At 39.5% G+C, this 19356-nt stretch overlaps 1 protein-coding gene across 4 annotated transcripts in view; it reads left to right on the top strand.

The window, feature by feature from the left end:
• Positions 1 to 18578, top strand: part of FBXO25 (F-box protein 25) — a 34608-nt gene extending 16030 nt beyond the window's left edge. For 2 of the 4 annotated variants that reach the window (XM_089531062.1, XM_089531059.1), the window contains exons 6-11: positions 5251 to 5344; positions 8032 to 8216; positions 11194 to 11376; positions 11893 to 12036; positions 13959 to 13985; positions 17326 to 18578. In XM_089531062.1, coding sequence (XP_089387188.1) covers positions 5251 to 5344; positions 8032 to 8216; positions 11194 to 11376; positions 11893 to 12036; positions 13959 to 13985; positions 17326 to 17415 — 723 coding nt within the window. In that variant the 3' untranslated portion in view covers positions 17416 to 18578. The remainder of the gene's footprint in view (positions 1 to 5250; positions 5345 to 8031; positions 8217 to 11193; positions 11377 to 11892; positions 12037 to 13958; positions 13986 to 17325) is intronic. The other 2 variants (XM_089531060.1, XM_089531061.1) reach the window with 2 other exon arrangements.
• The last annotated feature ends 778 nt before the right edge of the window (positions 18579 to 19356 follow it).

Raw genomic sequence — 19356 nt, forward strand, 5'->3', positions numbered from 1 at the left:
TATTCTCGTTGGAGTTGTGCTCCTCCTCCTGCCAGTTCATGAGCCTTCAACTTCTCTCCTTTTGAGGCTGCTTTTAGTGAGTTTACTAATATCTATATTGTCATTCTTCTTCCAGTGTTGCTGGTACATCCTTTTAGGAGAACAAAGCCTTTAAAAGTCCCTTATTTATATAATGTTAAAATAATAATCATAGTGACAGTAAAAATACAGGGTTTCCCTGGTTTTGATTTCTGTTCCTAGAAACTGTTGTTGGTCTGTGTCAGTGCTGTGCTTTCCTAATGTTACTGGGAACAGGAACTGCTATATTTGTCATCCTATAATGTGGTTATTCCTGGTTGGTGAGCTGCCTTTATTTATTTATTTATTTATTTATTTATGGTATTTATACCCCTCCCTTCAGTCCTAAAGGCTCTCAGGGTGACTTACAATTATTATTAATAATACGGTTCCCTGCCCTCAGGCTTACAATCTTAAAAAAAATCCTCTAGTTGCTAAGACAGGATATGTATACTTAAAATAAGAACAAGACAACAAATAACATGTTAAAATTCTGTATTTTGATTCTCATTTTTTGGTTAAACTATGAAATATATTTGGATGTCTGTCTCAGCATTCTTAGATACCAGTCTGTTGCCAGAATGATAATCCTCAAAGTGACCGCACATAGACTGGTTTTTATTTAGACATCTATGCATACTTGCATAAAAATCAGGATTGGGGATGGGGTTCAGAGTTCTCAGTCAAGTACAGAACATTGTTCTGAATACTATTGTTAAAACAGAGGGCTGATAGAGATACAGTATTGCTGATTTTGGAAGGAGTGGCAGTAATTACCTTAGTGGCAGTAATAATTTCCATTTAGAGATAGCTAGGGTTCTGACTCAAACCAAAATCTAAAATCTACATTTTAAAATGTGGATCTTTACCAGAAACCTATCTTCATATATACTTATATGTTTGTCTTAAATGTTTATGGGGAGAAATTGAAAATGTCCCATTAAAAGTCTGGTGGACGTTACTTCTGAGTAAACATATGTTGGATTGGCCTTGGGCTGATTCATACAATCAGATGGTGATTGCATTTTTTGATTTAAAACTTGTGCACTCTGAGCTTTCCATATTCAAAAAATAATTTTTACTTCATGGGAAGATTTACTGATGTTAATGTGTTTAGTCTCTTTCCTCCTCCATGTAGTGAAGCTAGTTGTAGCTAGAAAGTAGATGTCAGAGTACTTCATGTTAAGGAACAGGGCTATTTGCTTAGGGTCTGTATTGCTTTACACGTGGGCAACTGTGTAAAACTAGGGGGCTGCTTTAGCTCTCCCCAGGAGGCTTAGGAGGGCTTCAACCCCTCTGCAAAAAACACACCTGCAAACAGCCTATAGGGGACATGGAGATGTTCTCACCACCCTTTTTGGCTTCCCAGGTCGTTTTAGGCCTGCAAGAGGCCGTTTTAACAACAGGATGCGAACTGGAAGTTGCTTTCTGTTCAGTTCCTGTTTAAAAGAACTGGACCTAAATTCACCTGGGAGCAAAAACATGGTAAATTGCTTCCACATGCTTCCTAGAGCACATGGAGAAATATGAAAAAAATTGACTCCTGTGGGGTACAAAAACAGGTCTAGAGGACCACATGTGGCATGTTGGTCGCACATTGCCCAACCAGCTTTAAACCTTTGTTAGATACCAGTATCCTTAGTTATAGCTTTCACATAGTTTAAAAAAAAACCCAATGTTTTTGTACCTGTATTATCTGTGTTGTTTACAAGTGTGCTTAAAAGGTCCTTCTTGTTGTTAGCTGCCCTTGAGTCAATTCTGTGGATGAGACGTCTCTAAGATTCCCTATCTTCCACTGCTCTGCTCAGACCCTATGAGATCATGGCTGTAACCCCCCTGATTGAGTACATCCATCTGGTCTGTGGTCCTCCCCTCCTTCGTCCACCCTCTTCTTTTCCTAGCATTATTTATTTTTCTACTAATCCATGCCTTCAAGAGGCGTGGATGTGTGAACAAGATTTTGTTAAACAGAAGATAACTACTAATTGTACAGGAGCATATGGTTTCAAAATGTATACTTTCTTAATTGTCATTCATATATTCCTATTTTAATTAGCCTGCCACAACCACCATGAAATCATAGAAATTCAAGCTTTGCACTCTTAAGCTGAATTCTGCCCTAGCTAATTAATTTCCTGACAGCTTTTCAAACATCTTTCATACTTTTTGTCATTCTCAAGCCATAGTTCCAGGGACATTCTGTATGTTCTGGGCATCTCCAAGTTTAGATTAACCTTGGAACAAGCTGCATGAATGGCAGCCATAGGTTTTGATTCTCTAGAGATCCAGTCTTTCTGTTAGGATGGGGGCTTAGTACAATATGGTTAATACAGAACCAGTGGACCAGCTGGGATTACTAGCCAACTTGCTTCTCTTACAATACGTTTAACATATAAGTTGAACAAGTAGGGTGATAAGATACAGCCTTGTCTGACTCCTTTGCCAATTGGGAACCATTCTGTTTCTCCATGTTCTGTTCTGATAGTAGCCTCTTGTCCTGAGTACAGGTTCCACATCAAGACTATGAGATGTGTTGGCACTTCCATGTCTTTAAGGGTGTTCAATAGCCTTTCGTGATCGTTCTAAGCAGTCAAAGGCTTTGCTATAGTCTATAAAGCACATACTGATTTTCTTTTGGAATTCCCTGGTGCACTCCATTATCCATCTTATGTTTGCAGTGTGATCCCTAGTGCCTCCTTCTTTCCTGAACCCCACTTGGATCTCTGGGATTTCTATGGATTGCAGCAGATCAATTGGAATATCATCTGTTCCTGGTGACTTGTTTATTAAGACATCCAAAATTCACAAAACACTGTTACCTTTAATTAGCCAACCAATATGCACAAACTACATATAGATAATGCATTAAAGCACATTTAGATAACACATTAACCCCTGAGCTATTTAACCATCTGAGTGTCCTATCTCTATCACAGCAGTTTACTCTATATCTATGCCATCTTTTACCCAATCTGCCTTCTCTCAGAGACAAGCCTCCGTTTTATATCCTTTCCCTCTTGAGCTGCGATTCACTGGCCGAAACCAGGCTTCCCCTGCTTCTCTCTTCACATACATCAATTCACATAATATATAAATATATTAAATGTATATTTGAACATCCAAATATCTTAAATACCATACTTCTAATCATTGTTATTGCTCTGCCTTCAACCTCAGCTCATGGTGACCCATTGGATGAGATCTGTAAGAACCCCTGTCCTTCATTGCTCTGCTTAGGTTCTGCAGGCTCAGGCCTGTGACCTCTCAGATGGAGCCCAACCATCTGATATGCAATCTTCCTCTCTTTCTACTGCTCTCTATGTTTCCTAGCATCATTGTCTTTTCTAGTGATTCATGTCTTTCCATGATGTGGCCAAAGTACAACAATCATGCAAGTATAAATATGCTGAGTGTGCCTTTTCCCCACTATTTTTTCATCTTTTCCATTTGATGTTCTTTAATGTTATCTGTGATCTGCCTTAACATCCTCACTGAGAGCAATGAGATGTAACCTTGTTTCAGTGTAGCTGAATTGTGCCTAAACTGTGCCAGAAATATAGGGAGGTGACCAATGTTTTACTGTTCTTCACTGGTGTGCTACTAAAGTGTAGAGTTAAAAAATGCAAAAATGTAGGGAGATGACCAATGTTTGTCTGTTCTTCACTGGCGTGCTACTAAAGTGTAGAGTTAAAAAAATGTTTTAGAAATACTATTTTTGGAGGATTTAATTTCCAAACCCACCATGCAATAACTGGGAACCGGTTGCTTCTTCCTTTCATATGGTACTCCTTTTAAAAAAGCATACTGCTCAATAAATATCTTTTGTTTCAAAGTTAACAGAATTCAGTATGAAGGGAATTGTGTGTAACTCTTAGAGGAGCTTCTGATGTTAGCAGGAAGTGCTGACAAATGGATGCACACAGGTGACATGGACTCCTGCTGTGATGCTGAAAGGGGAATTTGCATGGATCAGTGAGATGCAGAGCCCAGGATTCAAATACCCACTAAGGATTCCCTCTATAGCATCTGCAGAAGTGTCATTCACTTGCTCATCTGCTTCTCTAGAGCAGCTATTAACTTTTTTTTAGTTTCGTTCCAAGCAGCTGTTGTTGAATAATAATAAGTGGATAAAAATTAAATGACAAGGTCATTTAGAAGAATTCTTTGGATACCATGGAATGTTAAAAGGACAAATAAATTAGTCCAAGAGCGAATCAAACCTGAACTCTCACTAGAAGAGAAGATGACTGAATTGAGGCAGTTATGATTATGTAGCTGATTGGAAAGGATGATAATTCTTGGTAAAGTCAAAGTAGGAAAAGTAGGCAGTAGAAAAAGTGGGAGATAACACTATAGGTGGATTGATTCAGTCAAGGAAGCCACAGGCCTGCGTTTGCAAGTCCTGAGCAGGACAGTTTATGACTGGGACACCTGGGGGGGAGGCTCTCTTTTATAGGATCACTGAAAGTCAGATTGACAGCAAATAACAAATAGCATCAGAGTAGCAAGACTAGGCATTTAGCAGCACTCCAAAGATGGTCGAAGGCTCACCATCCTAATAGTGCTGCTGTCTCCAGCAGACATTAGAAAATTATCTTGATGGCTGGGAGATTCTCGGACTTAGACTACAAATAAACTCTGGCCTCCATTTTGTACAGGTACAAGATGATCAAGTACAGCCTAAGAATTCTTAGGGCCTGAACAGACAGCCAAAGTAAAGCTGATTCGAGTCACTTTGGAGGTATACTGTTTAAATTATGCATGTGTCCTAAGAGGCCAGAAACCATGCCAAAGGACTGGAGTGCAGCTTTGGCACAGCTTCTGGCCTCTTAGGATGTGTGTGTCATTTAAACAGCATACCCCCAAAATGACCTGAAGCAGTTTTATTTTGGCCTGTCTGTCCGGGCCCTTAGTTTGCACCCAGGGTGCCATGCTCGAGATCCCCTATAACCAGCACTGAGTGTGTCTGTGTTTCAGAGGACAAGGGGGTAAGTCCCTGCCCTGAGATGCTCACAGTCTAACATTTGGCCCCACGGGAAAAAAATAGACAATAGTCCTCCCCCCCTCCAACACACACACACACACACACACCCATCACCACCACCACTGCCTCTGTGTTTTATGTATTCAGGGGGCACAACTAAATGCTTCATTTGGGTTTACATGTTTTCTAATATGATCTATTTTTTCCAGCTTTTGCAATTAATAGCCAAATCCCAGTTGACTTCATTGAGTGGGGCAGCTCAAAAGAACTATTTCAACATCTTGGACAAAATTGTTCAAAAAGGTAAGGTTGCAGTTATCTATTTAAATACATGGAAATAATGTGGATTGTGGGGGTTGCTTGTTAATGTTTCACACACACAAAGCTGCCTTGTATTGGAGTGCTTCCCTCTAGCTGTGGGCAATCATAGATTCCGTGTGGGTGAGGAAGCAGGCCAGCATTGGTGGTGGCACCCTTTGAAGACAAGTCAGGGCTGCTTACTTCATAGCCCTGCAGCAGTCAGTGTAAACCCAACAGCACAGTGGAGGTTCTCCTACTGCAGGCATCTCAAACAAATTGTTGGCAAAAGCCACAAATTTTTAGTATCTGATTAAGATCAGGGAAACAAGAGATCTTCACTCAGCCTTGAATATCATTGGATGGCACTGAGCTGCTGGGATACATTTAGGTCCAAAACACACTGCAGAAATAATCCAGTTTGAGCCTGATTTAGCACTCAGTGCTAGGGAATCCTGGGATCTATAGTTTTGTGAGACATTTAGCCTTATCTGCCAGAGACGTTCTGGTGCCTCAATAAACTAGAATTCCCAGGATTCCCTAGCACTGAACCAGGGTAGTTAAAGTGATCTCAAACTAGATTATTTCTGCACTGTGTTTTGGACTGTAGACTAATCTACCTCACAAGCTTAATGGAGGGTAATATTATATTGGGGGAACTGCACTGAACAAATTCATTGCATCTCTAACTTAATGCCATTTCTCACAACTACAGCTGTTTGTATTTAGGAATCAGCATGCATGAAACCTGGTGATGATCATCTTCTCATGATATTGATGCTTCAAATCTGATTGTTCTTGACTTGTCAGTTGACCAAATGTTGGTCTGATGTCCAACCCCATTCCCCACACTTTCAACATCTTTTTACTTGGCATATAAACAGTCCTTCTCTCATATTCTGTCTTTAGACTTGTCTAAGCAGTTGGATCCATAAGACATGGTTGCCTTGAGAAGTTCATGCTGTTGTGGAATATATTACAGAAAATATATCTTTTTACAGTACAGGGATAGCTGAGTTAGCAAAGTAGATGTGTTCCTGGATATTATGTCTTTAACATATAATTTGATACCAGGGGTAGAAATAACTCGAAAAGAATAGAGATAGGTCCCTACACCACAAAAAAGGAGACCAGTTCAACATGTTTCATCAAATGGAGTAGAATTCAGAGACCTAGTAGCTAAGTTAATATGGAATATCAGTATGCAAAGGAATCTTGTAGCACCTTTGAGACTGTGTGAAAGAAGCTGTAGCGTAAGCTTTCATAGACTAGGTCTACTTCCTCAGAGGCATTGCAGAATTAGTCTCAAAGGTACTATAAGATCTATTTGCATACTGATGTTTTACCCGATTTTTTATTCAAAACTAACCATGTGCACATGTGAAATAGAACAGCCAGATCAGGTAAGGCTTGCCTAAGTAAACAAAAACACTGTGACCCTTCTAGAGACCCCTTGAAGACTGCTTTCAAAATGCATCCCTGGATAAACTACTTTTTTTATGATTTGCATTTTGGTGGCCATACTTAAAAGTTTATCCTTTTTTTTTACATTTTGGGGGTAACTGGTGAGGCAAGCTAATTTTCTTTCCATTTCTCTCTCTCTCTCTCTTTCTGTTGTACTCATTAAGGTTTTCCAGAGACAGCTGTTAATTACTTTGCCTTTTGTAGGCAAGCACATACAGCTAAAGCAGAATCAGCTGAGGAGGACTTTATTCTTTCCCAGCTCAAGCTTTATTACACTATTTACTGCAGACACACTGCTGCAACTCTGCAATTAAATATGTTTCTTCAGAACACCTTCACTCCCCCCTTCAAATGCTTTTAAAACTTGCATCTAGGCTGATAACAAGGAGGGAAAGAGGAGGGGATGGGTGGGCAGGAAGGGACTTTGTAAAAAGGCACTTCTTTGTCAGAGGCTTTATTAACTGAAGTATGTCTGTATAACTTTGTGAGACAACTTGAAACCTGCTTTTGCTGAAAAGTGGCAGGGCAGGGGAACTGATTCTCCCATGTTTAAAGCAAGCAGCTAAATTATTATTATTAGCCGCAGGCTTCTGGCTAATTGTATAAATGGCAATACAGGTCAGGCACTAGGATTTACACAATTAATGGTCCTTATATGTAAAATGAACGCTTTGCTTTCACTTGACAAAGGGCTGGTCTGGTCAGGCAGTATGTTTTCTCTGCTTTCCCAAGCACCATATCACCATGTTGTCACAGATATTTTCTTCGTTTGCCTACCCTGCTCCCCCATTTCCTTCATTGCTGGGATGGGAAACTTTTAGCTTTCTTGAGACTACAGCTCCCACAGTTCTTCATCACTGATTATGCAGAGTGGAGCATGAAGAATGAAGGATTCACCACCCATACTTTATGACATTCTTTTGCGGGGAGGGAGTTGTCCAAATGCATGTGCACAGAAACCCAAGTGGTGATGGCAGCCACAGTGGTTGTGAGCAGTTATAGAGAAATGGAGAAATGATTTATTGTTCAGGGTAGAACATCTGTGGTGTCTTTTTATAATAGTAAAATGGTTCTATTAGGAAAGAACACAAACTTTCTGGAAACTTTCTAAAAATGTCAGTGCTGTTTTTATTTAGCAGATCTAAAAGTCTATTTTAACATAACCTTTTTTAAAAAAATGAACTTCACAGTAATCCAGATATGTTTTTTTTTTAAAATTCCCCATCAAGTTCTAGAAGACCAGTACAACCCCCGTCTCATCAAAGACCTCCTTCAGGACCTGAGTTCTACACTCTGTGTGTTAATAAGAGGTGTAGGGAAGTCTGTGCTGGTAGGAAACATCAATATTTGGATTTGCCGATTGGAAACTATCCTTTTGTGGCAGCAGCAGCTCAGTAATCTTCAGATGACCAAGGTATATCTGGGTTTTATATTATGTTGTTGTTTTAATGGGATGCAAAGTTTTTAATCTGCAAAATCCTTTCCTCTAAACTTCTGAACAGTGTCTCTTCCCCCTCCTCCCCAACCTCAACTTGTGAAAAACAGTTGCAAGAAAGTGTAATGTGAAATCCTTTAACTCTTTTTAAAAAGTTAACCACGGTTAAGTAATTGAAACCGATACCTAGCTAGGAAGCGGTAGGTTGTTTTTTTATCAGTGTTTGATTTTACAAAATATTTTTCCCTATTAGGAAGGAGAAATATTTTGAATTGTTTAAGCACTTGAAAATAAACCATAGCTATGAAAATAAACATTTTGTCTAGTTTTCTCTAACACATTAGAACAGCTTAATTTGAAGTTAGAAGAATTAAGTATGTTTACATATTCTTCTGTTTTTTCATCTTTTTTTCTTGTCCTTCCTCCAAGTTTCAGATCATGATGCACTATCCTTCGCATAGCAGCTTTTGGGAAAGGAAAAGCTTTAGATAATCCATCCTTCTGGTGCATCTGGTGGATTTGTGTGGAGCGTATCCACTGTTTAAATATTAGTATATAATGTTAGATCACACTATTTAAAACCAGAACTAAGGTGAAATTAGAAATTTCATGAAGCAGTCTACCTGTTTCTGTACCTATGAATAAACTGGAGACCATTTACACTTTAACTGTTGTTAATTGCCTCAAGTTGACTTCAGTTTATGGCAACCCTGTGAAAGAGAGACCTCCAAGTCACCCTCTCATCAACAACTCAGCTCAGGTCTTGCAGACTCAGGGCTTCCTCCATCCATCTGTAATGTGATCTTCTTTTTTCTTACTACTTTTTCTTCTATCTTGTCTCTCTGTGTGTGTTGTATGCCTTCAAGTCATTTCCAACATGCCTTCTACTTTCTCTTACCTTCTTCTTTACCAAGTATCTTTAGTGAGTGGTATTTTCTCATTATATGTCCAAAGTACAACAATCTTAGTTTAGTAATTTTGGCTTCTAGAGAGACTTCAAGCTTGATTTGCTCTAGTAGGCAGTTATTCCTCTTTTTAGCAGCCCATGGGATCCATAGAACTCTTCTCCATCATCACATTTCAAATGGGTTGATGTTCTTTCTATTGGCTTTTTTCACTGTCCAGCTTTCACAACTATACAGCAAAACTGGAAATATGATGGCATGGGGCATCCTAACTTTTTACTGTATTCAATGCTATGTCTTTACCTTTCAGAGGGCGTTTATACTTACCTTAGCTCTAAATGTTACGTATTGCCTATTATAAGCATGCATATACTGTAGTTACAACTTTAATATTGCAAACAGTTGAATGTAAAATGCTATAATTATCAACTTAATATATCTTGGGGCCACAATTTAATGTTTAATGTCTTACTCAGGAAAATACTGGACTTAAGATATTTCTTGCGCAAGGCCAGTTTTTAACCCCCCTCACCCCAATGTTAAAGCAAATGCTCAGCAACAAAAACAATGAAAAGCAGAGCAGCATTTTTTTATTTTTGTTGTTAATTAATTAGATTAGTGTAGCTGTTCATGTTTTGGCAATGTAGTAAAATAGACTTGTATAAATTATGTTAATGGTTTTGTTTATAAATCTGTCAATTAAAAAAATAGACTTCACAACACTAAAGTCAGATGTACCCCAAGAGAGCCATACGAGCTGCTGAAATTGAATTGTGGTGTTATTTAACTAACTTACAGCACCCACTGCAGCACCTCAAAACAGCTGTGGTAAACCTGGGAAGCACAACCAGAAGTCATTTATAGTTGTCATTTTCAGCTGAATGTTGCTTAGTACAACCAAATATAGCTGTAAAAGTTGACCCTCATGCATCTGAGTATGAGGACTCCTGTGTTACACTGTAATAAAGTAGTTTTAGTCACTGGACCAAGCTTGCTTGCTCATTTCTTTGGTATATAATAAGTGCCAGGTTAATTGGTTGGCTGGGTTTTTTGAAAGCCAGTAATATTCTTCAACTCTAGTATCTGTGACCAGGAAACTCAAGTGGAAATTTTCTTCAGCATGCCATGGCTAGTGCACACTTGGTATAGTCCTTATCATTTGTTATTAATTAATTTGGAATCCTGTAAACATGTTGTCCTGTGAACCATTGCTAAGGCTAGATTTTAAACACTAACGCATCTTTAGATGTCAGCCCATAACTGTATCTGGGATAACAACAACACAGGCTAAATAGTACTAGTAGCTTCCCACAAATTAAGATTTTATGTGCTTGCAAAATGGTAATCTGTGTGTGAGTGTAGCTGTATTGCAAGGAAGTTTCTAAATGGACGGAAAGGACTTTAAAAGGACTGTAAATGTTTGTGTTGTAAAAGTGTTTTCATAAACCTGATACCATTTGTAGTAGTAGCAAATATGTTAATATATGTGTTAAAGTAGACAAAATACTGTTGCTCTGTGCTCTTTTCTCAGATGGGAAAATTCTGGTATTAGCACCTCTAGATGATGTTACATTGTACTAATAGCTTTAAATATCTTAAGACTCGCTCCTCATATGCATGGTTTTTCAGCAACCATCATAGAAATACAATTGACACAAAGCTGTAAGGCAGGCATAGAAATTGTGTGGCCTTCCAGATATTACCAATACTAGTTATTGCCTTTCAGATATAACTGCAACTCCCAGTGGAGCTAGTTAGCTTAGCCAATGGAAAGAGAAACTCGGACATGCAGTCCAGCAATATCTGGAAAGCCACACAGTTTGCACCCCTGCTGTAAAACTAAATCTTTAATCTTTTCATTATGTATTATAAGTGAATCCTTGAAACACTACATGGTAACTTACACCTTGTCATGGTTGGAGGCTACCTGGAACATGATGTTGTGGAAGACTGACAAATATTTTATGTTTTTTCTCAGTATTATCAGGGTGTGCTTGATGACTTGGGGGTTAAACTAATAAGCAACTAATAGCTTTCAACTTGCTTTACAGCAGGTCAACAATGGACTTACACTCAGTGATCTTCCTTTGCACATGCTGAACAACATTTTATATAGATTTTCAGATGGTTGGGACATTATTACTTTGGGCCAAGTGACTCCCACTTTGTATATGCTCAGTGAAGACAGACAGTTGTGGAAAAAACTCTGCCAGTACCATTTTGCAGAAAAGCAGGTAAGAGAAATGAATCTGCTGAGATATAAGGAACTTCTACAAGTATGATTCTGTGTAAATAGAGCGGATTAAACATCAGAAAGAGCTCACCCCCTTCCAGATTTGCTTAAAGATCTTAGTAATGATGTGGATAGCAGAACTCATCAAAGCAAAAAATAAGAGAATGTTCTTTTGCTGTCACATGTTCACTGTAAGCCTACTTTTAGGAATAAGTCCACTGATTTTTTGCTTGAAGTCAAATGTGCTTATGATGGTAGCTAAATGGTGCAATCTGAAATAACCTTTACTCACAAGTAACTGTGAATTCAGTTGGACTTGCCCTATAACAAGCAAATGTAGTGTTGCAGTTAGGACTATAGCAGCTACAACAGTTCAGTGTTGTTTAGCAAAATCATACTCTTGTGTAAAATTTTAGAAATAGTTTTCTGTAGCTGTGCTTGGAGCTGGACATTTTTGTTATTATATATTTTTAGCTGAGTTGAAATGATAGCCTTCAAATGTTACCTTTATGTTCAGTTCTGTAGGCATCTTATTCTGTCAGAAAAAGGTCATATTGACTGGAAGCTGATGTACTTCGCACTTCAGAAATGTTATCCTATAAAGGAGCAGTATGGAGACACCTTACATTTTTGTCGGCACTGCAGCATTCTTTTCTGGAAGGTAATAAATAAAACGCTTAATGTTTATAAACCTTTCAACAGGTGAGAAAAAATTGGGTAGCAGTGAGGAATGTAATTGTATATACTACTATTTTTCTCATATTATTTAGAGTGACCATAGTTCTAAAAGATAAATACTTTTCCAAACACATCTATAATTTAAAACGTCAGCATTTTTAGTAGTAAATTGTTCAGGGAAATTATTTTCTGTGTTCTGTGAGAGATCATGGTTAGAAATAAAGAATGATACAATAATTTTTATGTAGGAGCTCCCTGAGATCTAAAAATTATTTGCAAGGTTCCTCCAGAGTAAAAAAAGTTGAGAAGGGCTGCTTAAATACAGACTGGGTACATTTAGGCAACAGGGGCCCTGTTTACATGGGCCTTTTAGTACATCCTGATGACTTACCAGGGTTGCCCAGGAGCGTAGTTTTTAGATGTTCCCTAACCTTAGTACGTCGCCAGGAAGTCAAAATGGTGGCACCCCGCCTATATGGGCGCCGCCATTTTGACATGATGGATGCCTAGCGTCCACACATCCCGGCGCACTTGTGATGCCACAAGTGCTCCATTGGCGCATTGTGGCATCACAAGCGTGCCGCATAAAGAACCCGTCTTTTAAGGGTTCTTTTTGCTCCGCAGGGAAGCCCCACGGTCTGGAGGCTGTGGCTTCCCCGCGGAGCAAACTAGGGCGGAGGGAGACCGCCTGCTTTGGGTGGTCTGTATCCCGCCTTGGACCATCTACTTTGGCCTTCCTAGGTTGAGGCACCTTTCTCTGTCCAGGCAGGCCCAAAACAGTCCTTAATCTTCCCAGGGTCTCCTAGCTAGGGAGACGTAAAAATTGCAACACAGCTGCTCAGATGAGCCTTGGCCGCTTCCCAAGGAAGTTTGCTTGGGCATTAAGCTTGCCAGTAATTAAGCTAGCCAGAGCTACATTTGCCATGTTCAGTAGATTGATGGAGGGTTGGAAACATAACAAGAGCCCTACTGGGTCAGGTCAAATACCTGTTTTATGTAGCATTCAGTTTCTGCACAAAAGCCAGCCACAAGGACAATAACCTTCTCTTCCTAGTCTCCCATAACTGCTGTTCTGATGCACACTGCCTTGGCTTCTAGAGTGTAGTGTACAAGTGTGCTTGTATCCTACCTGTTGGCACATTTGAGTTACTGCTAAGTACGTGTTGTTGCTTCTATCAGATTTATAAAGGAAGTGCAGGAATACAATGTTCAGTGTGTGACAGCTTTCTGCCTCTGAACAGCCATCAGACTTCTAACATAAAATAGCATGGGAAAAACTCGGAGATGATTTAAGCATCACATGTGAAAATGTCTGGAGGCAGAAGTAGTGCAAACAGAGGTGAAGAGATGAGAGGGGGAGAAATCTTTAATGCCAGTCATTGCCAGTGACTAATAGTCAGGTTAACAGCCTTCCACCCACAGTGTTTCACTACTAGCTTTTAAAATTATGTACAAGCTCTGCTGGTTCCAAGACAATTAAGTTCCAAGGAGGGCTCTGCGAATACAACATCTGCTAAGTGCTGTCATATGAGAGAAAACAGTGTTTGTGGAATTTGAAGATGGATGAGATTCTGTATTAAATAAAATGACCTACTAGTTTGGGACAGAGAAAGTAAGTGACACTGAGATTTTTAGTAAGAATTTTATCATCAAGGACAGTTGGTATGTCATAGGAATTCAGTGCAACAAATTAACTTTCATGCAAAATGTTACATCTAGAAACCTCTTCTTGTTAATTTCTTTTAAGGGATAATTTTCCTCACTACATTATCTTGATAGGAATGCTATGTAGATAGCTGTTGTAACCATTGAACATTGCTACTACTTGTCATACTGTCCAGTAAAGCCTTCCTCTCTTTTGCCTCACTGCCTTCCTTCCTGTTTCTTCTGTCATGGCCTCAAAAGGATTACCATCTTGCTTTGTTACTCAAGGTACTTCCATGTGCTTTTCTTCATGGTTTTCTTCTGAGTCCATTCTGTGTAGCTGTACTAAATATTATGGCCAGTATCCACCTGGGAATTTAAACTGACAGAAGGTGGCTCCAGGGAGGGGAAATTTCCCTGACACACAACCCCATACATCTTCCATAACTGCTCCAGGGGACTGGAAAACCCATCAAAGTATAGCTTTGGGTATTATGGGTATGGATGGGAAAGAGAAGATCTTGCTGCAGGTGGAGAGGTCACTCAGTTCTTAATCTGCTGCTGGGATTCTTCTGTCAGCATAAATCCCCACTTGGAGCCTAGGCTATGTTTTCTTGAAAGTGAAATGTAACAACAACTTACTTCTTTTTTAAGTATTGTAAACAAAACAAAAAATCTGCTGTTTCATTTTCTAATGTAAGCAAGCACGACTTAAGTTCACTTAAAAGTAGGAAAATGCTCTCAAGTGACAAGAGTGTGTCTCACACTAAAAAAAGCTTTATCTCCTGAAGAGCAGAATTTTTATCTTAAAGGGTGGGGTTTATTTTAGGTTGCTTCTGCCCAGGTGTAAGTGTCCAAAAATGCTTGAATGCTTTCTTGGTCCTTAGTATCTTGACTAATAGTTCCTGACAGTGTTGCCCAATCTGGCACCCACCAGATTTGTTGGACTACAGTTGCTGTCACCCCAGAAGCACAATGGTCATGCAGGGCAGGGAAGGGAGAGGTTGTAATACATTACATTCAAGAGTGGGGCAAATTGGGGAGAGTTAGTGTCTTCAGTGAGAGATATAAAGGTGCTGTGCAGAAAAGCTAATCTTGACTATCACTACTCCAGTTCTTCATTTGCCTCAGCCTACAAAATTTTGGGCACAATGTTTTGCAAACTGAGAATAGAGTGCACTGCACTGTATTAGATTAATTGTGTCAAGTGTAATGTAATGTATTAGATTTGGATCCCACCCTTCTTAGGGTTGGTCCCATGTTTTCCCCACATTGCTCACTCTGTGAGGGACGGTTAGGGTTGAGAGGTAGTGTTATCCAGTGAGCTTAATGGCTGAGTGTGTGAATTTGAACATGAGTCTCCTCAGTACTAATCTGAGACTTTTATGCAACCTGATGTCTTACAAATGTCCTGAACTGCACCTCCCACCATCCCAAGCCAACATGGCCAATAGAGATAATCTGAGACGTTCTGAAGCCCACATGTTGGAGGAGAGTGTTCTGGCCTCTTCCACAAGCTGACTCTAGGTAGCTTGCACAAGCAAGTTCAGGTGTGTTCCATGCAGAAAGGGGAATTGCACTCTAATCAGAAGGGGACACTTCATTCCCAGCCAAATACAAGTGATCAGGTAGAGCCATGGCAACTAAGCGCTTTCCTATCTGCACCCTACATTATTCAGAGGCCCCTTGTCCTTGTGTCATCGCACATGCCATCTGGGCTCCTCTAAGAATGCCCTACTTTTTCACATATTTGGAACAAGAAGTCTTTAAGCTACAGGTAGACTCTGAGGTTGTGAAACTGATCCCATCCTTCCCACCTCATGATTTCCCCCTCTTTACTGAAAGGACAATAAGTAAGTCTAGTTCACTTTGTTTTGATATTGATTAGCTAGTGTGGGTGTCTTTGCCCCTTCCCTACTTCCAAGAGTATTAGAACCACTCTTGATCAGACCAAAGACCTACTTGGTCCAGTATTCTGTTCACACAATGTAGGACCAGCTGCTTCATGGGGAACCCAAAACAGTGCATGAGTGCAAAACCATTCTTCTGGTTGTGCTCTAGCAATGGGCATTAAGAACACACTCTCTGATTTTAGCGGTCACAAAACATGATGGGGGCTAAAATATTGTGAATTTTTCTAATCCTCTATGGAAAGTATTGATGTTTAGGGTGATTGCTACATCTTGTTTTAATTAGTTCTACAGCTGAACAATGTACTATGCGAAGAACTTGCTTTGTCTCAAATCCCCCACTATTCAGATTCATTGAATGATCCCAAATACTGTGGTTATAAGTGAGAAAAATGTTTGCATAATCCACACCATGGTATTATTCTATACATTTACAGATTGCTATTCTGTTGTATTTTGTAGCTAAACATGCCTTGAGTTATGAAAAAATTAAAATATTACTGCTTCTAAGTGGAGCCATGTTCAAAACAGGAGACTGCTGCTGTAGCAAGTATAGGAGCCGTGTAGGAAACTCTTTATATTCTCAGTCTGTCTAGCCTAGTATTGTCAGCTCTCAATGACAGTGGCTCTCTAGTATTTCAGGCAGAAAACTTTCCTAGCCCAACCTGGCAATTGCAGATGTATTTTGTTGGCCTCATGTCTGAGTGAGAGCCAGCATGGCATAGTGGTTTGAGAATTGGACTACAGCTCCAGAGATGAGGGTTCAAATCCCTGCTCTTCCATGGAAACCCAGTCAGTTACTTGGACAAATCAGGCACTCTCAGCCTCAGAGATAGGCAAAGGCAAACACCCTCTTTCAGTTAAAGCTACTACAAGATCCCTTTGCACACTGGTTTTCCAGACTAACTGAATGTAATAAGATGTTGGCTTATAACTAGGCCCTCTTTAAAACTAGCTGTCCAAGCTCTGTTTCTACCCACTCCTGTTTTATTAGTATGGCCCTCTTTAAATGTTAGACCTGAGTCCAAACCAAACCTGTATTATATACACAGAAGAATACAGCAATTTCATTTATCTGTTTCATGCTACCTGAAAAGTATTAGAATGCAGCATTTGTTTCTGATGGAATGACAAAGCTGTCGGCAGTGAGGGGGAACTTGGTTGGCAGGAAAGGGGACTGATTCTTAAGCCACTAACCATCCCAATCACAGCCTTTCATAGAAACACAGGTTTCTATCACTGTGGAGCCACTGGCTGTCTATCTAATGTGGTATATGCCAGTTTCCTGTGTTCTTACCACTGAGAGTGTTCTTTAGAAGCAACTCCAGCTGGCCCTCCATATCCACAATTTTTTATCCACAGATTCAACTATCCTTTCCCATTTTATATAAAGGACATAATTTTACTATGACACCTATTTAATAGGATTTGAGCCTCCACTGATTTTGGTATCCACAGGGGTGTCCTGGAACCAAATCCCAGCAGATACCAAGGGCCCACTGTATAAGAGTAGTCACTGGATCCTAGTGGAGCTTGAAGAGGCTTTTGGCATTGCCTCAGACTTGATGTAAAAATAGAAGCATGAAGATCTTGATCAAGGTGCACTTTTATCTCAGTACTGCTGCTATATATAAACATCTGGCTTTAGAAACTACTTGACAACTGAAAATTGGTTACCAGATCTTAAAAGAAAATAACTATGTCCTTCATTTCTTTAGGATACAGGACATCCCTGCACAGCCAATGATCCCAACAGCTGTTTCATGCCAGTATCTCCTCAGCACTTCATAGACCTCTTCAAATTTTAAGTGTAATCCAATTTTTGTTTGTTCTTCACTTTCTCTCCTTTTTTTGCATTGTCATGCACTTATATGTATACTGCTTCTTGTGCAATATTTCTGTGAGTGTGCTTTGTAGTTAAAAAGGGACATAATGGGATCAAGAGGAGAGAAAGAATATTGACAAGAGCATCACATTAAGAAGTTAAGTTTGTAGGAAGAAAACTGAAGGAAAATTCTGTTTGCAAGGAAAGATATAACATGGAGGGGGTGATCTCAACAGAATGGATAATTGAGGTTTGTCAAGCTTTGGAACTTTTATCAAGTGATTTATCAATGATTTGTCATCTTGTTAGGGGCTGTCATGGATTTTGAGTTAGGAGAAGTCGGCTGTTCATTTAGGAGACCAAAAATGGATCGAGTCCTTGTCTTTTTGCTTCCTTTTTCAAATGTATGCAGTTGGCACGTCTTATAAATATTCAGAGGATACTTTTTGGGCTTCTTTGTACATATTGTGTTGGCTGTGAGTGTTGCACGTTGGTAAAACATAGTTGTGCAGACCTGTTGTGCATCCTCTAATGAAAGAAGCCAACTCCATTTTGTAAATACCTTTTGCAGATTATTTATTTTCTTACAATCTATTTTGTTAATTATGTCACACCTATCTAACTGCATCCTAAAAAAATGTGAGCTGCTGGTTGTGGCTGCTGAAGTGCGATGGAGTTTTCAGATGGTCATCCCATGGATTCATATGGTGTGTGTGTGTATCCTCTGAGTGATCTGCTGTTAGTCTTCACTGCCACCAGGCTCCTAAAAATATCTTACTGAGCTTTAACAGAGAAAATAAGAAGCATATTGCAAGATTCTTACTGCAAAGTCCTACATGGTACTGGTTAAGGTTCTGCTACAGGAACTCTTAGTTCACTTTGGAGGAGATTAAATTGGACTGAAGCGGCAAGAACTATCTTGGAAGCTGCTGTTTTGTTGTGCAAATTTGCAGAAGAGGAATAAAGCAAGTAAGTGTACGGCAAACTCAGAATGATTGGTAGTGTGTTCTTGATGTCTTAAACCATATTTTCAATGTAATATTGTATACAGATTAATACAAACCTTACATTGTATACCGCAGTGTGTTTTGAATCTAGTTTTGAATCTAGTTTTGTATACAAATAAATCATGTTTTTGCCTTTTAACTGGTGTTTGGAAGTTTGTCATTTTGTATTGGCATCTTATGCACTCATCAATTCATATTAGGCCAGATGAAATCTATTGATAGTTTTTTGTGGTTTTTTTGAGCTATGTGGCCATGTTCTAGAAGTGTTTATTCCTGACGTTTTGCCTGCATCTGTGGCTGGCATCATCAGATGATAAACTCTTCTAGAATATGGCCACATAGCCCAAAAACCATGGATGCCGGCCATGAAAGCCTTCAACTTCACACTGGAAATCTGTTGATTTTCTATGTTGCCAGCTTAAAAGCATACAGGCGTAGGGTGGCATACATAAGTATACAGGCTTATTGCCACCAGGAAAAATTTAACATGCTTTTCCCTCGGGTGTTTATCTAGTTAGATTATTGGTCTTCAAAAAATTTTGGGCTACTGCCGCCTTTCTTTTTAGGTAGTAACCCTAGTATCCCCTGCCCTGTACATATTTTTTTATATTAGGTCTATTGTTCTCCATATAGTTATGGTGGCCACATGACCATGGAATCGTCCCTTATAATACTGGCTCCCTCAGCATAGTAATGGAGATGAGCACTGTCCCCTACAGTTGGACGTGACTAGAGAATCTTATCAGTGGAAAACCTTTACCTTTTCTATTGCAAATTCAAAACAATCTCATTTGCCCCTCCCTTGCACCAGTCACCTTGGGAGTAATAACCAAATAGCTGGCTGAGCAGTGACCAAGAAATTTCTTGCATGCGCAAGTTAGAGGTCTCTTGGTTGTTTGACTGGCTGCTCAGTCACT

Source organism: Sceloporus occidentalis, unplaced genomic scaffold (genome assembly GCF_023333645.1).
Source record: "Sceloporus occidentalis isolate IW3139 unplaced genomic scaffold, rSceOcc1.0.p SCAF_6, whole genome shotgun sequence".
NCBI classification, from domain to species: Eukaryota; Metazoa; Chordata; class Lepidosauria; order Squamata; family Phrynosomatidae; genus Sceloporus; species Sceloporus occidentalis.